The 23036-nt window shown below is 37.6% G+C and overlaps 1 protein-coding gene across 1 annotated transcript; it reads right to left on the bottom strand.

The window, feature by feature from the left end:
- Nucleotides 1–16915: 16915 nt before the first annotated feature.
- ORC2 (origin recognition complex second largest subunit 2) lies at nt 16916–22450 on the bottom strand. The gene is made up of 6 exons (XM_088966866.1): nt 22186–22450; nt 21948–22054; nt 20905–21037; nt 19378–19672; nt 17717–17944; nt 16916–17627 (listed from the first exon to the last, which is right to left on the bottom strand). The coding sequence occupies exons 1-6, from the start codon at nt 22312–22314 to the stop codon at nt 17431–17433; spliced, it is 1089 nt and encodes a 362-aa protein (XP_088822992.1). The 5' UTR covers nt 22315–22450; the 3' UTR covers nt 16916–17430.
- Nucleotides 22451–23036: the final 586 nt, after the last annotated feature.

Genomic DNA, 23036 nt, shown 5'->3' with positions numbered 1-23036 from the left:
TTAGTGCTCTTATCTTATCAGTTCAGTAGTATGGATTAGTAGGGAGTCTTATCTTATCTTATCAGTTCAGTAGGATAGATTAAGGAAATCTTATCTTATCTTATCAGTTCAATAGGATAGATTAGTAGGGAGCATTCCTAATTAGCAAGGAGTCTTCCTAAAAGTAGGACTCTTATCTCTTGTAATCTTCTATTTAAGGAGCTGAGAATATTGAATAAAATCATCAAAATTTTCAATCAAGAAAGAGAGTAAGGAGAGTTAGGTGATCTCTTGGACAAATCACCATTAGGGCACCAAGATAGGTTCCTCAAGAAAATGGAGGAATAAGGGAAAACAGAAGGTTTTCCCCATGGACCAACCCGTGACGAGATCCTATTCCATGGGCCCATAACAATGCGGCACTACCTGGGCTCTTACAGCCCTTGCTGATTCCAGAGAAACCATAGACTGAGGTTTTGATGGACTTCATTGAAGGATTGCCACCCTCCTCAAAAAGAACTGTTATCCTAGTGGTGGTGGTTAGACTGACAAAATAAGGGCATTTTATTCAGCCCGGGATGTAACTCAGGCGTATCTAGACAACATCTTCAAACTGCACGGTATGCTGACTTCTATTGTCAGTGACAGAGACCCGGTGTTCACCAGCATGTTCTGGCAAGAATTGTTCAAACTGCAAGGGAGCACTCTGAGTCTGAGTTCTTCCTACCATCCTCAGTCTGATGGCCAAACGGAGGCACTGAACAAAACTCTGAAAACTTACCTCCGTTGCTTTACTAGAACTCACCCATGCTCCTGGTTCAAGTGGCAATCACTCGCTGAATGGTGGAACAACACCACCCACCGCTCAGCTACCAATATCACTCCCTTTAAGGCAATTTATGGTACCCGCCTCCATCTCTGCTTACTTATGTACCAGGCACAATTCGAGTAGCTGCCATGGAACAGGATCTCAAGGAACGAGATCAGATCCTAGCCTGGTTAAAAGAATACCTACAATCAGCCCAACACCGGATGAAGCAATACGCAGACAGCAAAAGAACTGAGTGAACTTTTGAAATTGGGGATTGGGTTTTCCTCCGTCTACAACCTTACTGCCAGAGCTCCATCGCCACCAGGAAATCACAAAAATTATCAGTCAGATACTATGGGCCATTTCAAATCTTTGCCAAGGTGGGTCTAGTTGCCTACAAACTGGCTCATCCGGAAGGGGGTCGCTTGCATCTAGTATTCCATGTATCTTGGCTAAAAAGGAAACTAGGAACTGGAGCTATCCACAGTCCTAGCATACCACCCCTCCAGACTGACGGATCTCTCCACCCAACTCCTAAGGCTGTTCTCGATAGACGAATTATCAAACGCAATAACCAGGCACAGACTGAACTACTAATTCAATGGGAAGGAGTTCCAGTTTCAGACGCCACCAGGGAGACCTGGGCCGATCTCAAAACTAAATTCCCTGGCTTCAGCCTTGAGGACAAGGCTAATCCTAAGGGGACGGGAATGTTGAGGATCGAACCAGATGGGGGGCCCACATCAGGATAACTTAACACGTTGTGGTAATGTGGCAATTGATATAGCACGAGACCGTTAAAACAATGGAGACAACCATGTCTCACCATCGCATCTTGTTGTTATGAATTCTGTTATGATTTTCTTCCTGCTGTTTTTTACTTTTTCAGACATCGTTGTAATGGCCATTGGCCGATTTAAACACCTGCGGATTACCCTTAAGGATCATCGATCATTATCTTAAATTCCCGGTTTCTTTCTATAGGATAGCCAGCCCCCTGTGAGCCGTGCTTTGTCACCGTAGCTAGGGGGAATGCTGCCCTCTCAGCTCGCCAGCGAGAGGTGGTTCACAGCACAACTAATAGTCATTGGAGAACACATATCGGATATGGTGCTATTAAAAATCACAAGCACAGTTAAAATGGACTCTAAACAACTAATAGTCGTTAGAGAATGCGTATTGGGATACAATGCCATTAAAATTCACAAGCAAACTTAAAATGAATTTGCTCAGCTATTGAGAACGTATGGGCTGCCAATCGAGTGCCAACACATCATCTCTATTTCAGAGAAAAGCTCACTCTGATTCACCCACTAGAGATTTTGGTTAAGAGGAAAACCCACATGAGGATTTGATGTTTTTTTTTTTTTAATTCGAAGGAGATTTAGAGCAAACAAATTTATGGTACTTCTGCCACAAGTCACATAAAGGTGCATATGCAAGGACATGCAGTTAGTCGGGTTGTAGATTTGACTATGTTGGAAGGGTATAATCAGCTTATAAATGAATTGGAGGAGAAGCTTTCCATGACGATGTGTCTTTACAAGGATAAAATCGCCCCACGACAGCCCTCACGACCTCACCGTGATAGACGACAGCTCACACACCTAAACGATTATATTTGCAACATTCCTACTTCCTTGACTATCCTGAATGCTTGTGCTTCTCTATCCCGGAACTAATCTCTTATGTTCAAGCCATCAAGGATCCAAATTGGTGTAGAGCAATGGATGATAAAATTGATGCTCTAGAACATAATCATACATAGACAATTGTTGATCTACCACCTCGGAAGAAATCCATTGGCTTCAAATGGGTTTACAAATTAAAATTTTGAGCAGATGGTACAATCGAACGGTATAAAGCTCATCCCGTAGCCAAAGGATATAACCAAATCGAAGGATAAGACTACCATGATACATACGCACCCGTTGCAAAATTGACAACACTATGTTGTTTGTTGGCCTTTGCTGCTATTAAAGGGTGGACTCTGCACCAACTAGATGTCAATAATGCCTTCTTACATGGTGATTTGACAGAAGAAGTATACATGTCCATTCCCTTGGGGTTTCCAAACAGTCAAAGAACAAAGTCTGCAAACTTCAAAAGTCCTTGTATGGACTTAAACAAGCATCCCGCTGCTAGTTTGAGAAATTTGTTGCTGCTCTAAGTAAGTTTAGGTTCACCCAGTCCGTGTCAGATTATTCTCTTTTCACATGCACTCAACCAAATTCCTTCATGGCTGTTCTTGTATATGTTGATGACTTGGTCATTGCGGGAGATGACCCAGTTCGTATTGCTGCCCTCAAAGCCCACCTCAATGAATGCTTTTATCTCAAGGATCTAGGCCCACTTCGGTATCTTTTGGGCTTAGAGATCACTAGAACAGACTTAGGCATCTATGTTTGTCAGCATAAGTATGCCTTGGACATCATTACTGAAACTGGAATGATTGAATCTAATACCGTCTCACATCCCATGGAACAACAACAATAATTTATAGACATGGATAGCCCATTACTAGAAGACCCTTTGCAATACAGAAGATTGGTGGGCCGCCTCGTGTACTTAACCATTACACGGCCTGGACTCAGCTTTCCAGTCCATATGCTTTCACAATTCCTACATGCTCTATGGGAGGAACACATGCAGGCCGCCAAGAGGAAAGTTCAATACATTAAAACTAATCCAACACAAGGCATCTTCTTCTCTTCCTCTTCAGCTTTATCCCTTCATGCTTATTGCGATTCAAATTGGGCCATGTGTCCTTCAATGTGTTGATCCACAACTGGATATGTTACTATGTTAGGAACATCTGTCATCTCTTAGAAGACGAAGAAACGAGCCATAGTCTCCCGTTCGTTTGCTGAAGCCGAATATCGGGCTATGGCAATGGCTACAAGCAAGTTAATTTGGCTACTACATGTTCTTCGTGACCTTATACTCTTCTTGACACAACCCATCCAACTCTTTTGTGATAGTCAAGCAGCCATACACATCGCCACAAATCCAGTGTTTCATGAAAGAACGAAACACATTGACATCGACTGCCACTTTGTCTGGGATATGTACAAAAGAAGACTATTCAACTGCAACACCTTTCTATCAGATCCCAGCCTGCCGATTAGTTCACCAAAGCTCTTGGGGTAGACCAATTCCATTTTCTCCTCTCCAAGTTGAATGTACCAAACTCCAACTTGAGGGGGGGTGTTAGCAAGAACACATGACGATTAGGCAGTTAAAACTAATGTACGTTGAGCTAGCAAGATAGTTGTACAAAATTCAAGATTGCAACTAATCTGCCTTCCCATCACTTATGAATTTGTAAACCTCTCTCTTGTATTTAATACATGCAAAATAGAGAAGTTGTATACACTGATCTTCTGTTGCAAGCTTATCACAAACTCTTTTCTCACTTCATCACATGTATATGTTGAACTGGCAAAACAACTGTACAAAATTCAAGATTGCAACTAATCCGCCTTCCCATCACTTATGAATTTGTAAACCTCTCTCTTGTATTTAATACATGCAAAATAGAGAATTTGTATACACTGATCCTCTATTGCAAGCTTATCGCAAATTCTTTTCTCACTTCATCGCATGTATACGCTAAGCTGGCAAGATAGCTGTACAAAATTCAAAATTGCAACTAATCTACCTTCCCATCACTTATGAATTTGTAAATCTCTCTCTTGTATTTAATACATGCAAAATAGAGAAGTTGTATACACTGATCATTTGTTGCTTTTCCTCTATTGCAAGTTTATTGCAAACGTTTTTCTCACTTCATCGCTTGTATACGCTAAGCTGGCAAGACAGCTGTACAAAATTCAAAATTGCAACTAATCTGCCTTCCCATCACTTATGAATTTGTAAATCTCTCTATTGTATTTAATACATGCAAAACAGAGAAGTTGTATACACTGATCCTCTGTTGTTTTTCCTCTGTTGCAAGTTTATTGCAAACTCTTTTCTCACTTCATCACATTTATATGGTGAGTTGGCAAGACAGCTATACAAAATTCAAGATTGCAACTAATCAACCTTCCCATCACTTATGAATTTGTAAACATCTCTCTTGTATTTAATACATGCAAAACAAAGAAGTTGTATACACTGATCCTTTGTTGCTTTTTCTCTGTTGCAAGTTTATCGCAAACTCTTTTCTCACTTCATCGCATGTATACGCTGATCAGGCAAGATAGCTGTACAAAATTCAAGATTGCAACTAATCCGCCTTCTTATCACTTATGAATTTGTAAACCTCTCTCTTGTATTTATTACATGCAAAATAGAGAAGTTGTATACACTGATCATCTGTTGCAAGCTTATCGCAAATTCTTTTCTCACTTCATCGCATGTATACATTGAGTTGTTAAGACAGCTGCACAAAATTCAAGATTGCAATTAATCCACCTTCCCATCACTTTTGAATTTGTAAACCTCTCTTGTATTTAATACATGTAAAACAGAGAAGTTGTATACACTAATCGTCTGTTGCTTTTCCTCTGTTGCAAACTTATCGCAAACTCTTTTCTCACTTCATCGCATGTATACGCTGAGCTGGCAAGACAGCTGTACAAAATTCAAGATTGCAACTAATCTGCCTTCCCATCACTTATGAATTTGTAAACCTATGTCTTGTGTTTAATACCTGCAAAATAGAGTAGTTGTATACACTGATCCTTTGTTGCAAGTTTATCGCAAACTCTTTTCTCACTTCATCGCATGTATACGCTGAGCTGGCAAGACAGCTATACAAAATTCAAAGTTGCAATTAATCTGCCTTCCCATCACTTATGAATTTGTAAACCTATCTCTTGTATTTAATACATGAAAAATAGAGAAGTTGTATACACTGATCCTCTATTGCTTTTCCTCTGTTGCAAGCTTGTTGCAAACTCTTTTCTCACTTCATCACATATATACGCTGAGCTGGCAAGACAACTGTACAAAATTCAAAATTGCAACTAATCCATCTTCCCATCACTTATGGATTTGTAAACCTCTCTCTTGTATTTAATACATGCAAAACAAAGAATTTGTATACACTAATCCTCTGTTGCTTTTCCTCTGTTGCAAGCTTATCACAAATTATTTTCTCACTTCATCGCATGTATACGTTGAGCTGGCAAGACAGTTGTACAAAATTCAAGATTGCAACTAATCCGCCTTCCCATCACTTATGAATTTGTAAACCTATGTCTTGTATTTAATACATGGAAAATAGAGAAGTTGTATACACTGATCATCTGTTGCAAGTTTATCGCAAACTCTTTTCTCACTTCATCGCATGTATACGCTGAGCTGGCAAGACAGCTATACAAAATTCAAGGTTGCAACTAATTCGCCTTCCCATCACTTATGAATTTGTAAACCTATCTCTTGTATTTAATACATGCAAAATAGAGAAGTTGTATACATTGATCCTTTGTTGCTTTTCCTCTGTTGCAAGTTTATTGCAAACTCTTTTCTCACTTCATCGCATGTATACGTTGAGCTAGCAAGACAACTGTACAAAATTCAAGATTGCAACTAATCAACCTTCCTATCACTTATGAATTTGTAAACCTCTCTCTTGTATTTAATACATGCAAAATAAAGTTGTATACATTGATCATCTGTTGCTTTTCCTTTGTTGCAAGTTTAGCGCAAACTCTTTTCCCATACATGCAAAACATCAACTTTATCGCAAACTCCCTTTACCATTTTTTGCTTTTCCTCTGTTGCAAGTTTATCGCAAACTCTTTTTTCACTTCATCGCAAACCCGACGATTTATTAGACTAAAGGAGAGCTTCATCCATTGAATAAATGGGAAGTTGTATACATTGATAATAGAGGACACATGATGCTTGTGGGTGATTACCCATGGCTGGAGTTCATTAACATGGCAAGAAAGATTTTTATCTACTCAAGTGAAAAAGTAAAGAAGATGAATTCAAGAAACAAGATTCCCACATCATCTCTAGAGAGTAAAGGGACTGTTGTAAGCTTAGATCCAAAGATAAAGGCCGAAGCTAGATACTATTTTGGGATCCAAATCCACAAATAGTGATACCTCTACAAGAAGGACATAGATGGAGGCGGAGGCGGAGACGAAGAGACGAAAATGAATAGTGATTAGAGAGTAACCCTAATTATAACTTTTACATATATACTAAATTATTCAACGAAAAACTTATACATATATAGATACTACCTCTCTGTTAATAATGAATTAACTAGTGCTCACAAAAACCACCCAGAAAATTACCATTATTTATGAGGGTCTTGGCCTTGGGGGTATGAGACACACAAAATTTCCCATTATCTTGTCTTCAATTTCGCTAGTTTTCCCCATATGTTTCATCCACTAGTATTTCTGTACGCGCTTTGCATGTGACAAACTTTGTGATGATGATAGTATATATAATATATTTCCATTTTTTTTGTAATTTTTTATATTTTTATATTTATAACAATTATTCTTATTTATCACATTTATTATGGTTCATTAATATAAAGATATGTCCAAATAAAATTCTTGCAAAGCTAATGAGAATTAATAAAATTCTTATTATTCTTCTTTATTATGGTTCATTAATAAAATTAATAATTTTTATCAATTACATTCGTCAAAATTTTATTTGAATTCTCATTAGCTTTGCAAGAATTAACTTATATATGACAAATCCAACTTTAGCTCCCTTAACCATTGAAAACCTTACAATGAACTGGTATAAAATATATCACTTAATATACTCTTGTAGATATCTTGTCATCCAATGAAGTGGGCTTTAAGGTAACAGAAATGAAAAATTAACCGACCATATGGTGGGAATAAAGAAGAGAAAACAATTTGCAAGTTGGAAAAAATATTTTTTAATGATCAAGAACTGAACCAATGAAAATAGGTTAAAACTATTTTTTAGAAAAACAAGAAAATAGTTTAAAGAATAAATTACTCATCCATTTGCAAGTTGGAAATCTCTTCATGGTGGTTAGGGGTGGATTCGAGCCGAGCCAAGCCAAATAGTACCAGGCTCGAGCTTGGCTCACCAAAGTACTACAAGGCTCTTGAGCTCAGTTCGAGCTAGAACCCTAAGCTCGAGCTCAATTTGAGAAAAAATGTTTTACAAAAATAAAAATTATATATAAAAAATATTTTTTATTTGATATTTAAAAAATCAAGAATTATAATATATATATATATTTGAGCTCGGCTCGAAGCTCGGTTCAAATCGAGCCAAGCCAAGCTTTTTATGAGTCGAGCTCGAGTAGCTCATGAAGAGCTCGCCTCGTGGCCACCCCTAATGATGGTTAATGTGGTCCAACATTGGCTATTGAGAACATAAGATGTACTTTCAGTTTTTTTTTTTAATTTAAATAAATGAAAAGGTAAATTGCTAAAACCTCCTGTAACTTGGTTGATAATTGTTGAACCCCCTCTAAAGTTTGGTAAATGTAATCACCTCCCATGAACTTTTTGATACAATTGCAAGTAGACCCTCTATTAGAATCATTTAACAAAAAGCACAAAAATGTCGAAAATACCCATATTGTTACTTTTGACCGAAATGTTTATTTTCCAAATTTTTTCTTCATATCAATTACTATCCCGATCCCTTCCGATATCTTTTTCCCTTTAACTACGTTTGGAAATGATGCAAATGGAGTGTAAATCCCAGTTCATGGTAAAATTGCACTCTAGTTCACTTTTGCATGTGTTTGGTAGCATTACATTTATACATTGACAAATGACAGACCAATGCATATTTACATTGATAATAAGATGTAAAAGTACATCAATAAAAAAAAAGTAAATTTGCATTCAAGTGGGCTTGTGATAAAAAAAACATATATGCTTTATTGGAATTCATGTTTGCATCCATTATAGCTAAAAGTCTATTTGGTAAGAATGTAAATTTGTCAGTGCAAAACTAACCCAATTTTGCAATTTATATGAACTGTTTAACACTCTACATATTTGCATTGTGTCCAAACACACCCTTATATCAATTGCTCAAAGGTACAATTACAACTTTAAACTTTTTTGTTGTTCATAACATTTATATTGTTTTTTATGTATAACCAGCCTTAATAATAATTAATGGGTATTTTGGACATTTTCATGCTTCTTGTTAGAGGATTTTATAAATGGGGTCTACTTGCAACCATGCCAAGAAGTTTAGGGGAGGTTATTGCAATTACCAAACTTCAGAGTAGTTTTGGGCAATGGTAAAAAACATCAATGGAGGTTTCAGCAATTACCATTTAATAAGCATTAAATGGGAATGCTAAATAACAATTTTGCCACTAACTTGTTTTACAATTACGAAACAAAAAGAATGGAGTTTTGTGTCTTTTTTGTAATAAACAATAAATAAGAAAACAAAATTATATATTTACCATTGCTCCTTTTTTTCAAATCTTAGAGATGGGGTATCTTAGTCTAGTGAAAATTCTAGAAGCCAACCACATCTATTCGTACTTTTATAGATAGTATAGATTAGAGATTTCCTTTGCACTTCCAAACAATAGCTAGCGATTAGTACCATCACCAGAAGGAAAATCTTTATTTTGAAATTCATTATTCTTGATACCTATGGCATACAATAATTTCCAGAAAAACAAACAATATCGTGTATGTAGTTTGAGTCTTTGAGGTAACAAATGAATAATGATCAATCACTTTACCTTGGGTGGCAGCAATAGGTTCAATATATATCCTTAGTAGTTCAGATGGCTCAAGGATGGAGAATGCCCACCCTGAATCTCTCCCCAGTATGTTCAAATCCGCAAGTTTTAGTAGTCTAGACTAGGATTACCAGTCCTATATATGGGTGGATTCGAGCTGATTTGAGTTGAATATTTGAGTATTCGAGCTTGGTTTGGTAGAAAAATGCAAGGCTCGAGTTCGATTCGAATTAAAAATGGAAGCTTGAGTTCGGCTCGATTACAGAATTTATGCATTCAAACTCAATTCGACTCAAGCTCGATAATGAACCGAGTTTATTTGAGCTCGAATTCAAGCTCTCTGGTGAGCCTATTTGGACATAGAATAACATTTCCCCCCAACAAGCATTTTCCTTTTGGTTCAATTAAACCTTCCTCAACCTGGAGATTCTTTCAGAAAGAACTATAAAGAACTAGTAGATGCTTTTAGAAAGTAGAATGCTACTATAAAGAACTGACTAGAAGTCTAAAATCAATAAATCCAGCTTATGGATGAGAATCTGGATACTGGCAAAATAGTAGATTGCTACTAAATGACCAAAATGAATGATAGAATTGCTAAGAATATGGGTTGGTCAAACCTGTCTTTGAACATAGTGACTTGAACAACATCAATACAATTGTTTGAAAGAAATAATACAACATCAATACAATGACAAGTTGGTAATCAATGAATCAATGAACACACCTTTTGATACTATAAACTGCATACTTAAATTATTAACAGTGTCCATGTTCTCACGTCCCCATGCCAGCTCCAGCTCACCCATCTTCTCTCTCAACTAAATTGAGCTCTACTTGACTAAACCAAGCCTTATCCCAACCATATGAATCCTGTTATGCCATTCTGCTCTGTTCAGTGCCAGATCCATTGTTAAACCATGGGCTCTAAAATCATTTCTCCCCTAACTCTATATAAGGTCTTCTCTGCATGTTGCCAAACCATGTTTGTCTACTTTTACTCATTTTATCACCTGTTGGAGCTATTCCTTGATTTATTTGAATAAATTCATTTCTCATACTATAGTTTTTAGTTTCCTATTCATGTCTCAAAATTTGCATTGCTATATTCATGTTTTGAGCATTTTATTTCTTGACTGCTCTGCCACAACACTCTTCTCTGTGCAACATTGCTAGTGTTGTAGTTGTTCCTAAATTTTTTCTTTTAGCCTCATAGCCCATCTCTATCATTATCTCCCTTCATTAAAGTATGCAGTTTGTTCATTATTCACTAGAATAACTTATAAGGCAATAGTAAATATTAAATACTCTAACTCTAGTTCTAGTTCTTGCACCTGTTCCATGCTTTAGACTTCGGTTACTTAATTCCATGGTGATCAACTGGTGACCAAAATTGTAAATAATTACACAATGATTAGTCATCTCCCCTCTTAGGCATTTAAATACTTGAGCATTCACCATAGAAGCAAAAAGAACAATGATACTAGGAGAAACATGAAAATAATTCTGATCTAAAGACAATGAAAATAATTCTGGTTCTCAATGAACGAAACAGAGGCAATGAAAATCAGCTTCTCCCATCTTTCAACCATCATCATATGAAACGTAAACCACATGGCAAACAGAGAGAAACATGAAAATAATTCTGATATGTTAAAGACAATGAAAGAACAATGATACTTTGACAATTTTCTACTTCAAGGCATCAATTAATCAGTTTTCATCATTTTTTCTGGTGAATCATTAACACTTATGATGGTGTGTGATCTGAATCCTCCTAGCTGGGGGACAGTTTGGACGTTGGTCCGCTTTGTTGGCTGGTCGAACAACAAGAGAAGAACGCTCAGAGGACCCAGGGTGGCTTACCCGGTGTGGGTGCTCTGGTGCTTAAGTTAGTAATTTGGTATGTGATTTGGGCGGGATAAGGATAAGGCTCGCAGATGTGCAATGTGAACCCGGAGAATGAAAGGAATGGCAGGATCCATCGTATGGACGCCAAAACTGTTGCGGAATGGGTGGGCGAATTTCAAAAATTTCCTACCTTCCTTCCAACTAGGAATCGCATTCCCTGATTTTAGAATCAAAATTCAAGGGTCCTACTTGAACCAAATCAGACTAGATTTAAACTAGAAGAGAAGGGAGTAATTATACCTGATCCAGAGAAGTAGTATCTCCCAATGTTGGTGTTCACACCCAAAGAAAATCCCAAGATCAGCTCCCACTAAAGATGACACAGTGATGATGGAGTCGAACCAGCAGTGTTCGTCCCATGAACTAAGTTCTTCTAAAGAACTCAATGGAAGACTGTGAGCACCACACGAACAATCAAGAACCTTTCTTGATCCTCTCTAACTGAGAACTCGAACTGGCTGAAAAGGTGGCGGCGGCTACTGGAGGAGAATGCTAGAGAAGAAAGGTGGCGAACTGCTATTTTCTTCTCTAGGGTTATCTAAGATCCTATCTCAAGAATACAGGGTGGTCTGCTGAAAACACCTAGGGTTCGAATTCAAGTAATTCGAAATTAGGGTTTGCCTCCTCTTTCTTAGTGATTAAGAAAACCTCCTAATTATATTATGAGTTGCCCTTATCCAAACCAGTATTTGGATTAGGACTCATCTTAATCTTATTTGTAGATTAGACCAGCTTTTGGGCTTAACCTAATCTCAGATTTGCCCCTTTAAGTGACTGATCAAATCAGCCCAGATCGAAATGGGCTTTAGGCCCAATAAGTATTAAGTGCTCAATAGTCTTCCAACCTTCCACCCAGTTGGGCTTCTTTGTATGGCATGGGACCCAAGCATTGATCTACACATCAGCCACATGGGTTCGGCCCAGCCTCTATTACAACGCCTAGCCGAATTCACTAGAAAGCCCAATGAACCCCCTGAGCCCATCACATGGACCCCATGAGCTCAACGCTTACACTAAGTGGTCCCTGGGACAAGCCATCTTATAAAAACCCAGGGACTATGGGCATATGCAAGATTAGCCCATCAGGTATTACCCTAAATGGCCTTACACTTAACCTCTCAACCCATAATGATCAAGCACTGCCCAACAAGAGATGACCTCTCCCTCAACTGTAAGGAACAGTGTTGCACTCTCTACTCACATGGATCCTAGGAATTAAAGCCGTTTGTAAACATTTTGAAACCATATATAAGTATATATCATATATATATAAATTTTGCAAAACAAAATTTCAACGATTGAAATCAACTGCCGCCAGTTTGATTTCCATCAGAGAGAGTGCATCCCCGATCATTATCCTTGTCCGACAAAGGGGCTAATCCCATCACTATGATCACCCACTCAGATGAATTCTCAGATTGTCCCAACATACCCAAGTTTTGACCCCCGTTAAGGATCTCACTGATTGGCATATCAAAGACAACCCAATCCGACACCTAGTGCAGTACCATAATCAGGTCTAGGGGTCAGGTGTAACTTTCCAGTTTTGCCCATCAATCTCCAAGGTCTAGGACAATACTGGAAATCCGGTCCGGTTCAAGGGTTCAAGTAATCCTACACTGCATGTACCTTGGGTCTCACCATGGCGGCTGAGACAAGCCACCCCAACAGTTGGCAGCACACCAGTGTCAGCCTTGGCAGGAAAAATCTCCCCAGACTTATCCAACAGCTATGAACATTTAAAACCAACACAAGTCTCATTAAGTGTCCAGTTTTAGGGTCTTACACAGAAGCATACCACACAACATGAATCAAACATCTACTTTATTTATTTACATTAAATATAAAAAATACATCAAAATTAATTGAAGCTAAGGACATACAAAAATTGTCTAACAGAGAGGTCAGAGACAACTGCTAGCTTCTAAAAGTTGGCTACATGTCACCTTGGCAGGTTAGGCCATCACAAGTTGCTCGAACCTTGGTCTTGGCCGAGATGCCCGATGTACCTGAACTGACCTAGCTTGTTGAGGCAATAGGGAACACTAAGTTGTTGTCCAGTCAGCAGATCGCTTCCATGTGTTTGGGTATTGATAGGTTGGGACAAATTACCCCTCATCAATTGCCTCCACTCCCGTGCTAGAGGTACTTGACCTGGTGCGGGAGTTTATGACAAGCTTGTGTAGATTTGGCCCAGTCTTTGTCTTAGTCAAGGTCCAGTCTGCAGGTCATACCTTAACGAACCAACTGGCTCAACCTTAGAGCTAGATCACGTCTCAGAAATGCGTGAACGCCATTGGATTATAGATTCCATAGGCATCAAACACGCACTCAACCAATTTTGTCCTCGAAAGTCGAGCGACAACTCTCATGGGAACCGTTAGATCTAATTGATTTGAATCATCTATGATTGGCTATAGCGATTATAAATAAGGACCTTGGTGTCCCATTTTATTTGTCTTGATTTGAGCTCTCGCGTTCTGGAGATCGCGTGTGAATTTTGGCATTCTAGGTCAGTTTTCTTTCTTCGGTCTTCGAGGTTGGTCTTCAATCTTCTCTTCGTAGGTAATTTGTTTTCATTTGTCCCAATTCATTCTTTTGTTTCCTTCCATTATGCCAAGTAGTGATAGTTTGTTCGAGGAGAGTGGGGAGTCAGGTCAAGTCGAGGAGGGCACCTTGGCTCAAGAGTTGGAGTCTGGTTCAACCGAGGTGGGCACCTTGGTTATGGACCAGAAAACCTCTCATAAAAAGGCATTGTCTTTAAGTCGTGCACGTCCATCTTGAGGACCAGACCACTTTGGTCCTTCTACCATGTCACCCAAGTAGATTCGTGTTCTAGCTACTCGGTATAAATTCCCCAATCACTATGGTTATTACCTGCCTTTGGAGGTCTTTCCCTAGGAACATGAGCACGAGGAGATAGTAGTCTTTGCGGAGCACTTGATTGTCGGGCTTCACTTCCCTCTTCACCCCTTTATTACCATCAACCAACTCCACCTAAACTCGGTTTGCACCCTGGTCGATACCTCCTCCCTTTTTCACGACCTCAACTCCTCTTAGACTTAGATACCTTCAACTCATTGTGCTCCATAAAGCAAAATCTAGCTTGCCCTAAGGAAGTGAACAAATATAGTTATTATATAGCTTACCGGCCTAGATACAAACTTCTTCACGAGTATCCCTCGAAGGTCCTGGCCTAGAAGAGGAGATACTTCATGGTTGTTGTTGATGGAGGGTGGCCTTTCTCAACACACTAGAGGAAAGGCATTAGTGACCTCAGGGATCATTTGGATAGGAAGATGAAGAAAAAGATGCATTCATTGGCAAAGCTCAGCCTAAGGCTAAAGGACTACTTGGCCGAGGAAAAGCTTGTTAAGGTCGGGCTGAGTCCTCCGGGTAGGTTGTCACTTCGGGCACGAGTACTTCGTCTTTTCATGTTGTTTCCTTTTGTATTGCTTTGTCTGATCTTCTGCTTGTCTTCTGCAGGCACTAGTGTGATGGCCAACTTTTCGATGTCAAGGTACCTGGTCTCAGCTTCCTGCAAAAACTTACTGATATAATAGACAACCTTTGGACCTGGTCTACTTCTCTTATTAGTATCGAGCTGACTACCTCGTCACTTGTAGAGAGGTAGAGTTTTAGTTTGTCTCCAGGTTTAGATTGGGTCAATACCGGGGGTGAACTTAGATACCTATTGAGCTCATCGAACAAAGCTGGCACTCTTCATACCACTCAAAGCCCTCGTTCTTTTTTATAGCCTTAAAAAAGGGCAAACACCGACCAACCGACTTAGACATAAATTGGTTCAGTGAGGCAATTCGGCCAGTTAACCTTTGTACTTCTTTTATTGTCTGTGGTGGTTTCATATCTAAGATAGCTTGAATTTTATGTAGGTTGGCTTTGATGCCACGCTAGTTCGCTATGTAATCAAGGAATTTGCCCGATGTGACCCCGAAGACACTCTATTTCGGGTTGAACTTCATGTTAAACTTTCTTAGAATTTGAAAAACACAATTTAAATTATCAATCTTTTTTGGACCTATTGTTGTGTTTGGTTGTTGTGCAATTTTATTCACACTAATACAAATGCATGGGAGTGCAAATGAAGAAAATGCAAATTTTAGTATAATTTTGTTTTGGATTTTACTTTATTATGCTTCATGTCTTAATGTACTTCATTTGTATTGCAATCAAACAAAATAAGCTAAAATTTGAAACAAAGATATGTCAAAAATTACACTCGAATCATTTGCACGGCTATAGTTTTGCATCAATGCAAATTTATTTGTATTGCAATCAAACACAACCTATATAATTGTAATATTTTCTCTTCTATTTAATGTATATATTTTGTTTGCCTTCCAAAAATAGTGAAGTCTAATTTTTTAATGTTCTTTTGTCTGACAAAAAGAAGCATCTTAATAAGAAGAAGCAGTTGGCCTTTACATGCGGTGTAGGCTAAAATATAAGCAACTTGATTTCTTCTATTTAAATGGACAAAAAAGATGGAAGAAAAAGATTGAAGGAGCTTGTTGATGTAGTTACAATGTAATCACTTGACCCATTCACTAGGCATTTTCCCATATTTCCAACCCTTTAATAAAAGCCTTTATTTCAGCATGATAGGTGGACAGGCCCAACAAGGTTGTCATTTAGCAAACTCATGCTTTTATGTATTTATATACTAACTTCTTTTTATTATTTTCTTATTCATTAGGGTTTAATCAACACAAACATTGCTAATTATTGCATTGAACCATCAAAGTATCAATACTCCTCTGTGTATCAATAGAGGTGTATATAAATAATTGGTCCCCGTAAACATGTGTATTGGGACCCCAAAGATACAATACAATACAATACACCCATTACAAATCATTATCATATCAAAATTTTGATCCTTGATTGAACCTGCAAAGATTTCAAAACCTGAACCAATAAGCAAGGGAAGAACTTAAAATTGTCTAATCAACACATTTTCTTCTTTCACGCCATCTTCTTCTTCTACCTTTTATTTTCTTCTTTCCCTATAACAAAAGTTGGGATTCAGCCCCTATATTTTTTGAATTTTCTTTCCTTTGTTCTTTTTCTTCTCATAAAATGTTGATTTTCTAGACTTAAGCATGAAAATTAGACTCCTCTCATGAAAATTATGGATAATTATTAAGGAAAGATGGTTATGGAACCTTGGGAACTACCCTAAAATCTATGGTTTTACATAAAAAAAATAAAAATCCATCGCCTAGGTGACTAGGCAACAAGGCAGCCCCCCTGCCGCCTAGCCTTGCTTTAGCGCCTTGAAAACTATGGTAAGCAATAACTTTGTTGACTAACTCCATTGGTAACAATAACATGTTCTCAAAAATAAGTTCGTTTCTGGCTTTTCAAATTATATGGAGAGTACAGTGTAATCCTAGTAATTCTTTTGATACATTTTGTAACAATGTGTAGCGATATGTAACAGTTGAATATGGATTTGTGGCAGTCAAATATTGATCTATGCACCAAGAAAAATGCGATTGAGACAATAGAACTTATGTGAAACTACCCTTGTTTTCCTATTGCCACACATCAATACGTTCAAAAACTGATTCATGTTGGACCACATTGAGCATAAATACATTATAATGAAGACTTTGGCTGCAAACAGTATCTCCTTATCGAAAACATATTGATATTAAAAGGAGAATTAGACCACAAACAACACAGATAATTGGATCATCCAATGATAATTGATTTCTCTTTGTAGGCATTTTTCACTTAGATTTGGCTCATCTCATGGTTGCCCCTGATAGTACTAGCATGTTTGTGTTTAATTGAGGGATGAGCATAGCAGACGTGATTGCCTCTTCCTCTTATCAGTAATCACAAGGAGTCTCTAGTCTTTTTCACACTATTTATTGAGCAAAGGTAAACGGTTCCTGCATTTTAACAGATGAGCAGCACACTTCTTTCCCACTTGAGAATAAATCCAGCAAACCTTTTGTGTAAGAGCAAGACAAGGAACATGGTGACAAGTTGGATCTAATGAGACCAATAGCAATAACTATCAACCAATCTCTTGTAACAGTTTTTCAAGCACTTCAGGTGCAATAGGTATGTAGAGGCAGTCCTGGCCATCAGCATTCCTTCTGGTTTTCACCAACTCATGATCTTTGAATTCGGTCAAATGAGAATTCAGTGTCATCTGGCTACTTACTAGAAAGCGTTCCCGACAGATTGTGTACAAACTGCTGACTGGCATTCCTGAAAACATTTCATGTGGAATTAAAGAATCTTTAACACCCATATGATTTAGTATAAGATTATGATACCATCAGTTTCTAGCCACTTACCCTCATCTTCAGCATGGGCCAGTTGATGTTCACCAAGAACTTTGAACACACTCTGTGCATTTGGTGTCAGGCTCTGAAGAACTATTGAAGCAGTTTTGGCACTTTGAGCAGTCCCACCACTGGCAAGAATCAGAGGGAAAAAGATCCCTTCAACCTTGTAAGGTGCAAAAGTAGGGACATGATACCAGCACCAGCTGAACTGTGTGTGAATCATCTTCTTGTCCCACACTAGCATAAACCAGGAAAATCATTAGCTTAATGATCTGGATCAATTAAAAAGAATAGAAAATCCAACTTTAGTAGACCTGAGATACATATTACCACTCATTCTGTGATGCAATTAATTCTGCAATCTGATAGAAGATGAAAAGTGATGGCCTCCTTTATTTCTTGGTAAAACCATATTTCTTGATACATTAGAAGATGAAAACTACCATCTTAAATTGGACCCAGACCAGAAAGTTGAAGAATCAAAAAGTGGTCTCCTTTATTCCAATGGGAAGTACAAGATGAAACCATCTTCCATGCTGGTCTGACAAACATGGAATTCATGCATGAGTATGGAGCTACCAATTTACAAAATATAGTTCAAAACCTTTCATGGTAGGAAGACATCAATCATCACATTTAGCCACACCTTCACTGTATCATTAACTTCAAGATAGATAAAAGTTTGACATCTTTCTTTATAAATCAAGTATGGAGCCATACAAACTAAATATAAGACCTTCAGTGGTCATACCAGAGTAGTAATATTCTTGAGCTATGTGATGTAGGATCAAAAGAAAAAGAAAAAACAAGAATAAAAAAAAAATCTAACACTCAGCACGTACTCTTATCTAGCCTCTAGGAAGCAACATGCTTTCTCCAATTATGATTTGAAGCTCAAGCTATTCACCTAAATCTTTCTTTCCAACATGCTTCTGCATCCTACATCACACTGCACCCAAGCAAGGAAGCCAAAAGCAAAACTGCAAAGGAAATTTGAATAGGACATTCAACTAAAAAAATCTATCAGGGTTGTCAACAAGCTAAGAATTGGGCTTGGCCAGGCATAACCCAGCCTCATTCCAGTTGCAAGTATATGTCTTCCATCCCTGTACAATGGCTAAGAGGCAGAATTCTAGGCCACAAGCCATGTGAAAAGCAGACTAAACCAAAAGCTTACAAGGCTGTGCCCATGCATAGCAGTATTGCATGGACAAGGACATGAGAATCAGGATCCAAAGTGTGTCTAGGAATCTGACTTGGCAAGGTGAAAAATAAGAACTCATGGACACATCAAGGAGCAAGTGTAAACTATTAAAATACTCTACATTTTGTTGAATTTTGAACATTATAATCATACAAAAAAGTTTTTAAAAGCTTACTTTTAATACTTAATAGCATTTTGTAGGAAAAATGACATTAATGTGTGCATTAATTGTTAATTTCCATCAAATAAACAATAACAGAAGGAAAAGTATCATGTAGAAGTGTCCCTCAAGAATCCATAGAGTGTCAGTGTTTGATGCATGTCTGATACAGACACTTTATTTAGGAGAGTCCATGCAATACTGATGCATAGACAATCTAAAGATACTAGGTAAAGAAATTAAACAATATAGCAGTGTTAACATACTCTTCGTGAAGCTATTTGTACTGGGCAGCATAGCACTTACATAGAGGAGCATTTACATTATCAATAGATGCAACCATGCGAACATGACGACATGATGCAATTCGCGCAAGACAATGTTGTGATTCACAATCACGCAATCCAGATCCATCAATGTTGTGGATGATAAGACAGACAAAGCAGTCGTTGTCATCTATATCTGATCCATCCAAAAACGTAAGAAGATCATCCATAGATTGCGAGCTAAAAGGTTGCTGAACCTTAGAAATGTTGCCTGTAGGAGTCCTTCGTTTGGTCTTCAGTTGATCTTTCAGAACTTCAGCAATGGTGATCACAGCCTACAAATGGAACATCCACATTTTATTGCATTATAAGACAAAATTCTTATTCAGAAATTTAGAGTAGTTCACACCAAAAATGAGTGTAGAAAGTAATAATCTATACATACATTTTAAAGAAGATAAATGAGTTGAGGGCCATGGACATTGATCACTATACATTGTCATGATTCAAGACAATACTTAATATATTCTATTACATAAAAACTAGTGAGACTTCAAGCCTACATAATATAGTTTAAGTTATGAAGATTTAACTCCAAGATCACAGAAGCAACTTTTAATTTGGTGGACCAACTAAATATGTTGTTCTATGGATCAGAATCCAACGGCATGATGATCCACCACCCTTGAGAACTTATTCAAAAACCATATCATATATGACCTTGAGTATAATACCACTCAACTCAAAAAGAAAAAGCCATTCACACAATAGATAAGTAGATAAATGGTGTGAATCTAACAGAACATGACAATGCATCCCAAGATAATGCAATATCATAATCAATAAGCTATGTAGAACATAAACAAAATCCTCCAAACTACTCTGTCATTGTTACATTGTTCAATACCACATTCCACACAGCTTAATAATTCATATATACAGAAAAAAAAAAAACATAGTTTTCCATATGTATTTAATGTGTCATCCACTAGTTAATAAAAGAAGAAAAAAAAATGGAATGTTATGAAAGTAACTCTCCAAATAAACAGATAATCAACTGGAGCCAGTGAGATATCTATCCTGTTCCAGGGCTTGACATGATTTCAATAACTTGGACAAACTGCATGGTCAACTGTTTATCAATTTCAAGACTATCATCCATGTTCTAAATTTATCAAATAAACAGCTAACCTGGCATCCTAACTATTGCTTTTTGGTACTAAACTTAAACTGGCTTAGATTAAGGACTATATGTCCACACTTCTTCAGGCAGATCCCTAACAGCTAGGATACCTACATACCTGAATGTAGGTGCCATGTCATATCAAACAAACACTTAAAATTTTAGTGACAATTCAGTGTCCAAACCTTGTCTACCCATGTCCTTGGCATGTTTGGATATCATTATCCAACAGTAAAGAAACAAACAAGATGTTATACACAAAATGGATGATTGTTCTCATTGTATACAGTTCAAGAACTTAAGTCAGCAAGTTAAATTGTACTGATCTGAAATTTATATTCACTATAACGAGAAAACAGCAAAGGATCAACAGTGGTGCATTACATGTTTAATATTGATTGACTGCAGATAGCCATTGATCACTACTACTCCACTGTCAGTCAATGCTGTTGAAGCAAAATCTTCAAGCAAGACTTTCTTAGAACCAAACCCATACATTAAAAGGCCAAAACCGCTCCTGCAGAAAAAAAACATAGAGATCTGAATTGTCAGACTTGGAATGTACTTGATGGTCTGCTTGTCAGAACCAGGAACCAGCAGCCAAGACAGTTCTTAGACTGCCTGGTTGTTAGAACGTTGACTTGATCATACCTATGTAAAATAAATGTGTCATTACCTATTGTAACCTATAATATTTACTGTTTCAAGCTTATTTTGATAATAAAACAGATTTAAAAGATAGTATGGAATAATTTTCTATCTTTTTAATTTAGTAAGTTGAATGATTGAACTGGATGACCAGATTGTCCAAACCATGATCGGTCACCAAAACAGTTGTCTCTGGCTCGAGTCTGACAACATTGACAAGATAGTAAAATATAACATAACATTAATAAATTTGACATAGTAACAGTCCAGTTTCAATTGAATTCAAATATGTTGTTTATGAAACAAGCTTGGAAGCTATTGGGATGATATAGACAAGTGTTATCAAGAACTGCTACCTCTGTTTTTCCATGCTACTTAATTGTCCTATTACATTAATAAATATGGACAGTCTGGATTTTTCATGCCACTTAATTGCATGAGAGGAAGTGCCCGCTACTGCAGGCATGAAAATCCACAGAAGCACAAACATCTAAATTTGGCTATATTCGTTGCCTATGTGTAAACATTAGCAGAAGAAAAAGAAAAGAAAGAAATATTGGAAACAGTAACACTCAACCTGTAAGAATGTCACTAATAATAGTCACTTTGTACCAAGCCACAAAAATAAGTTTTTATAAATAGGGCTGTCTCTCTACCAGAAATACACACATATTCAAGAAATCGCGGGAATCAGAGCAAACTAACGTCTGGAAATTATGGAACAATTGCGTTTGCATCACACGGAGAACATAATTACTCGAGTAGAGGCAAAAGCATACCTTAGCTCAAAAACCCATTTGGAGTATAAGCTTTTATAACTTTTCAGCAAAGAGGCTATCTCATTCTCATGTTTAGTTACAATACCGGCTGACACAGCCCTAAGTTCCTGCCATTGGAAAGTTCAACATGTCAACCAGACATAGACTTCCACTTTCAACAGAAAGAATGGAAACAAACATAGACATACGCTCGCAGTCGAGAGAGAGAGAGAGAGAGAGAGAGAGAGAGAGAGAGAACCTGTTCATCAACGATATTGATATCAGAGAGCTTTCGTGCCGATTTCCTTGAGGACCCGCCTAATTCTTTTGCCAGAAAATAGTTCCTAGAGAATCCAAACTCATCCTCGTCGCCGTCGTTCAAATCCATTAGTGTTAGGCCGGAAGTAAAGTGCCGAGAAACCCTAATGCGATCAATGCATCGTTTTCCCGCGTTTTTCTTTCTTCATCGCCATTCAATAATTAAGCAGTACTCGCATCGCATGAGGGAGAGGATTGGTGGCCTTATGATGATTCCAATCTAACGTCAATATAGTTCACTAGAGTCAGTTTGGACTTTTGAGACGTTGTGGGGAATTATGATTGGCCGATTTTCACGAGTAGAACTGTGGATAATTATCGCTAAAAATTAAAAATCGATCATCGCCACCTAGTCTCTTTGTTGGGCTGCGTTTGATTGTAGCGCAAATACAAAATTGAAAATTCTAGTAATGCAATGTGAAAAAAACCACATTCAAAAAGAAGAAAAAATAAAAGAAAAACAAAGTTGGGTTGTTTGGTTGTGAAGGGTGCAAATCCATTAACATTTTTTGAAGTGTTTGTTTGAGTGTTTTCAACCTATGATCAACTCGGACGGTCAAACCGTTCAAACCATGGTTTTCAAAATCAGATCAAACCATATGGTTGGACCAAAAAAATTGGGAACTGAAGGGATAGGATATCCATCACATGGACGCCCAAAGATTGTAGAATAAGGGGATGAATTTCAAAAAAAATTTCTCTCCCTTCAACTAGGAACCGCATTCCCTATTTAGAAAATCATATTTTCAAATATCATTCTTGAACCATAAACTGAACCAAAAGGAGTAGAAG

The sequence above is a fragment of the Nelumbo lutea genome, chromosome 1 (assembly GCF_056320005.1).
Source record: "Nelumbo lutea isolate HS-2025 chromosome 1, American lotus-T2T, whole genome shotgun sequence".
NCBI classification, from domain to species: Eukaryota; Viridiplantae; Streptophyta; class Magnoliopsida; order Proteales; family Nelumbonaceae; genus Nelumbo; species Nelumbo lutea.
This window is presented reverse-complemented; position numbering and strand designations above follow the sequence as displayed.

Excerpts from the sequence above, each read along its gene's own strand:
- ORC2 (XM_088966866.1), bottom strand. The coding sequence starts at position 22,314 with ATGGATTTGAACGACGGCGACGAGGATGAGTTTGGATTCTCTAGGAAC. Across the intron at positions 21,038-21,947 it reads AAATGGGTTTTTGAGCTAAG|GAGCGGTTTTGGCCTTTTAA; the intron begins GTATGCTTTTGC and ends TTTTTTCTGCAG. Across the intron at positions 19,673-20,904 it reads AGTCAATCAATATTAAACAT|GCTGTGATCACCATTGCTGA; the intron begins GTAATGCACCAC and ends TTCCATTTGTAG.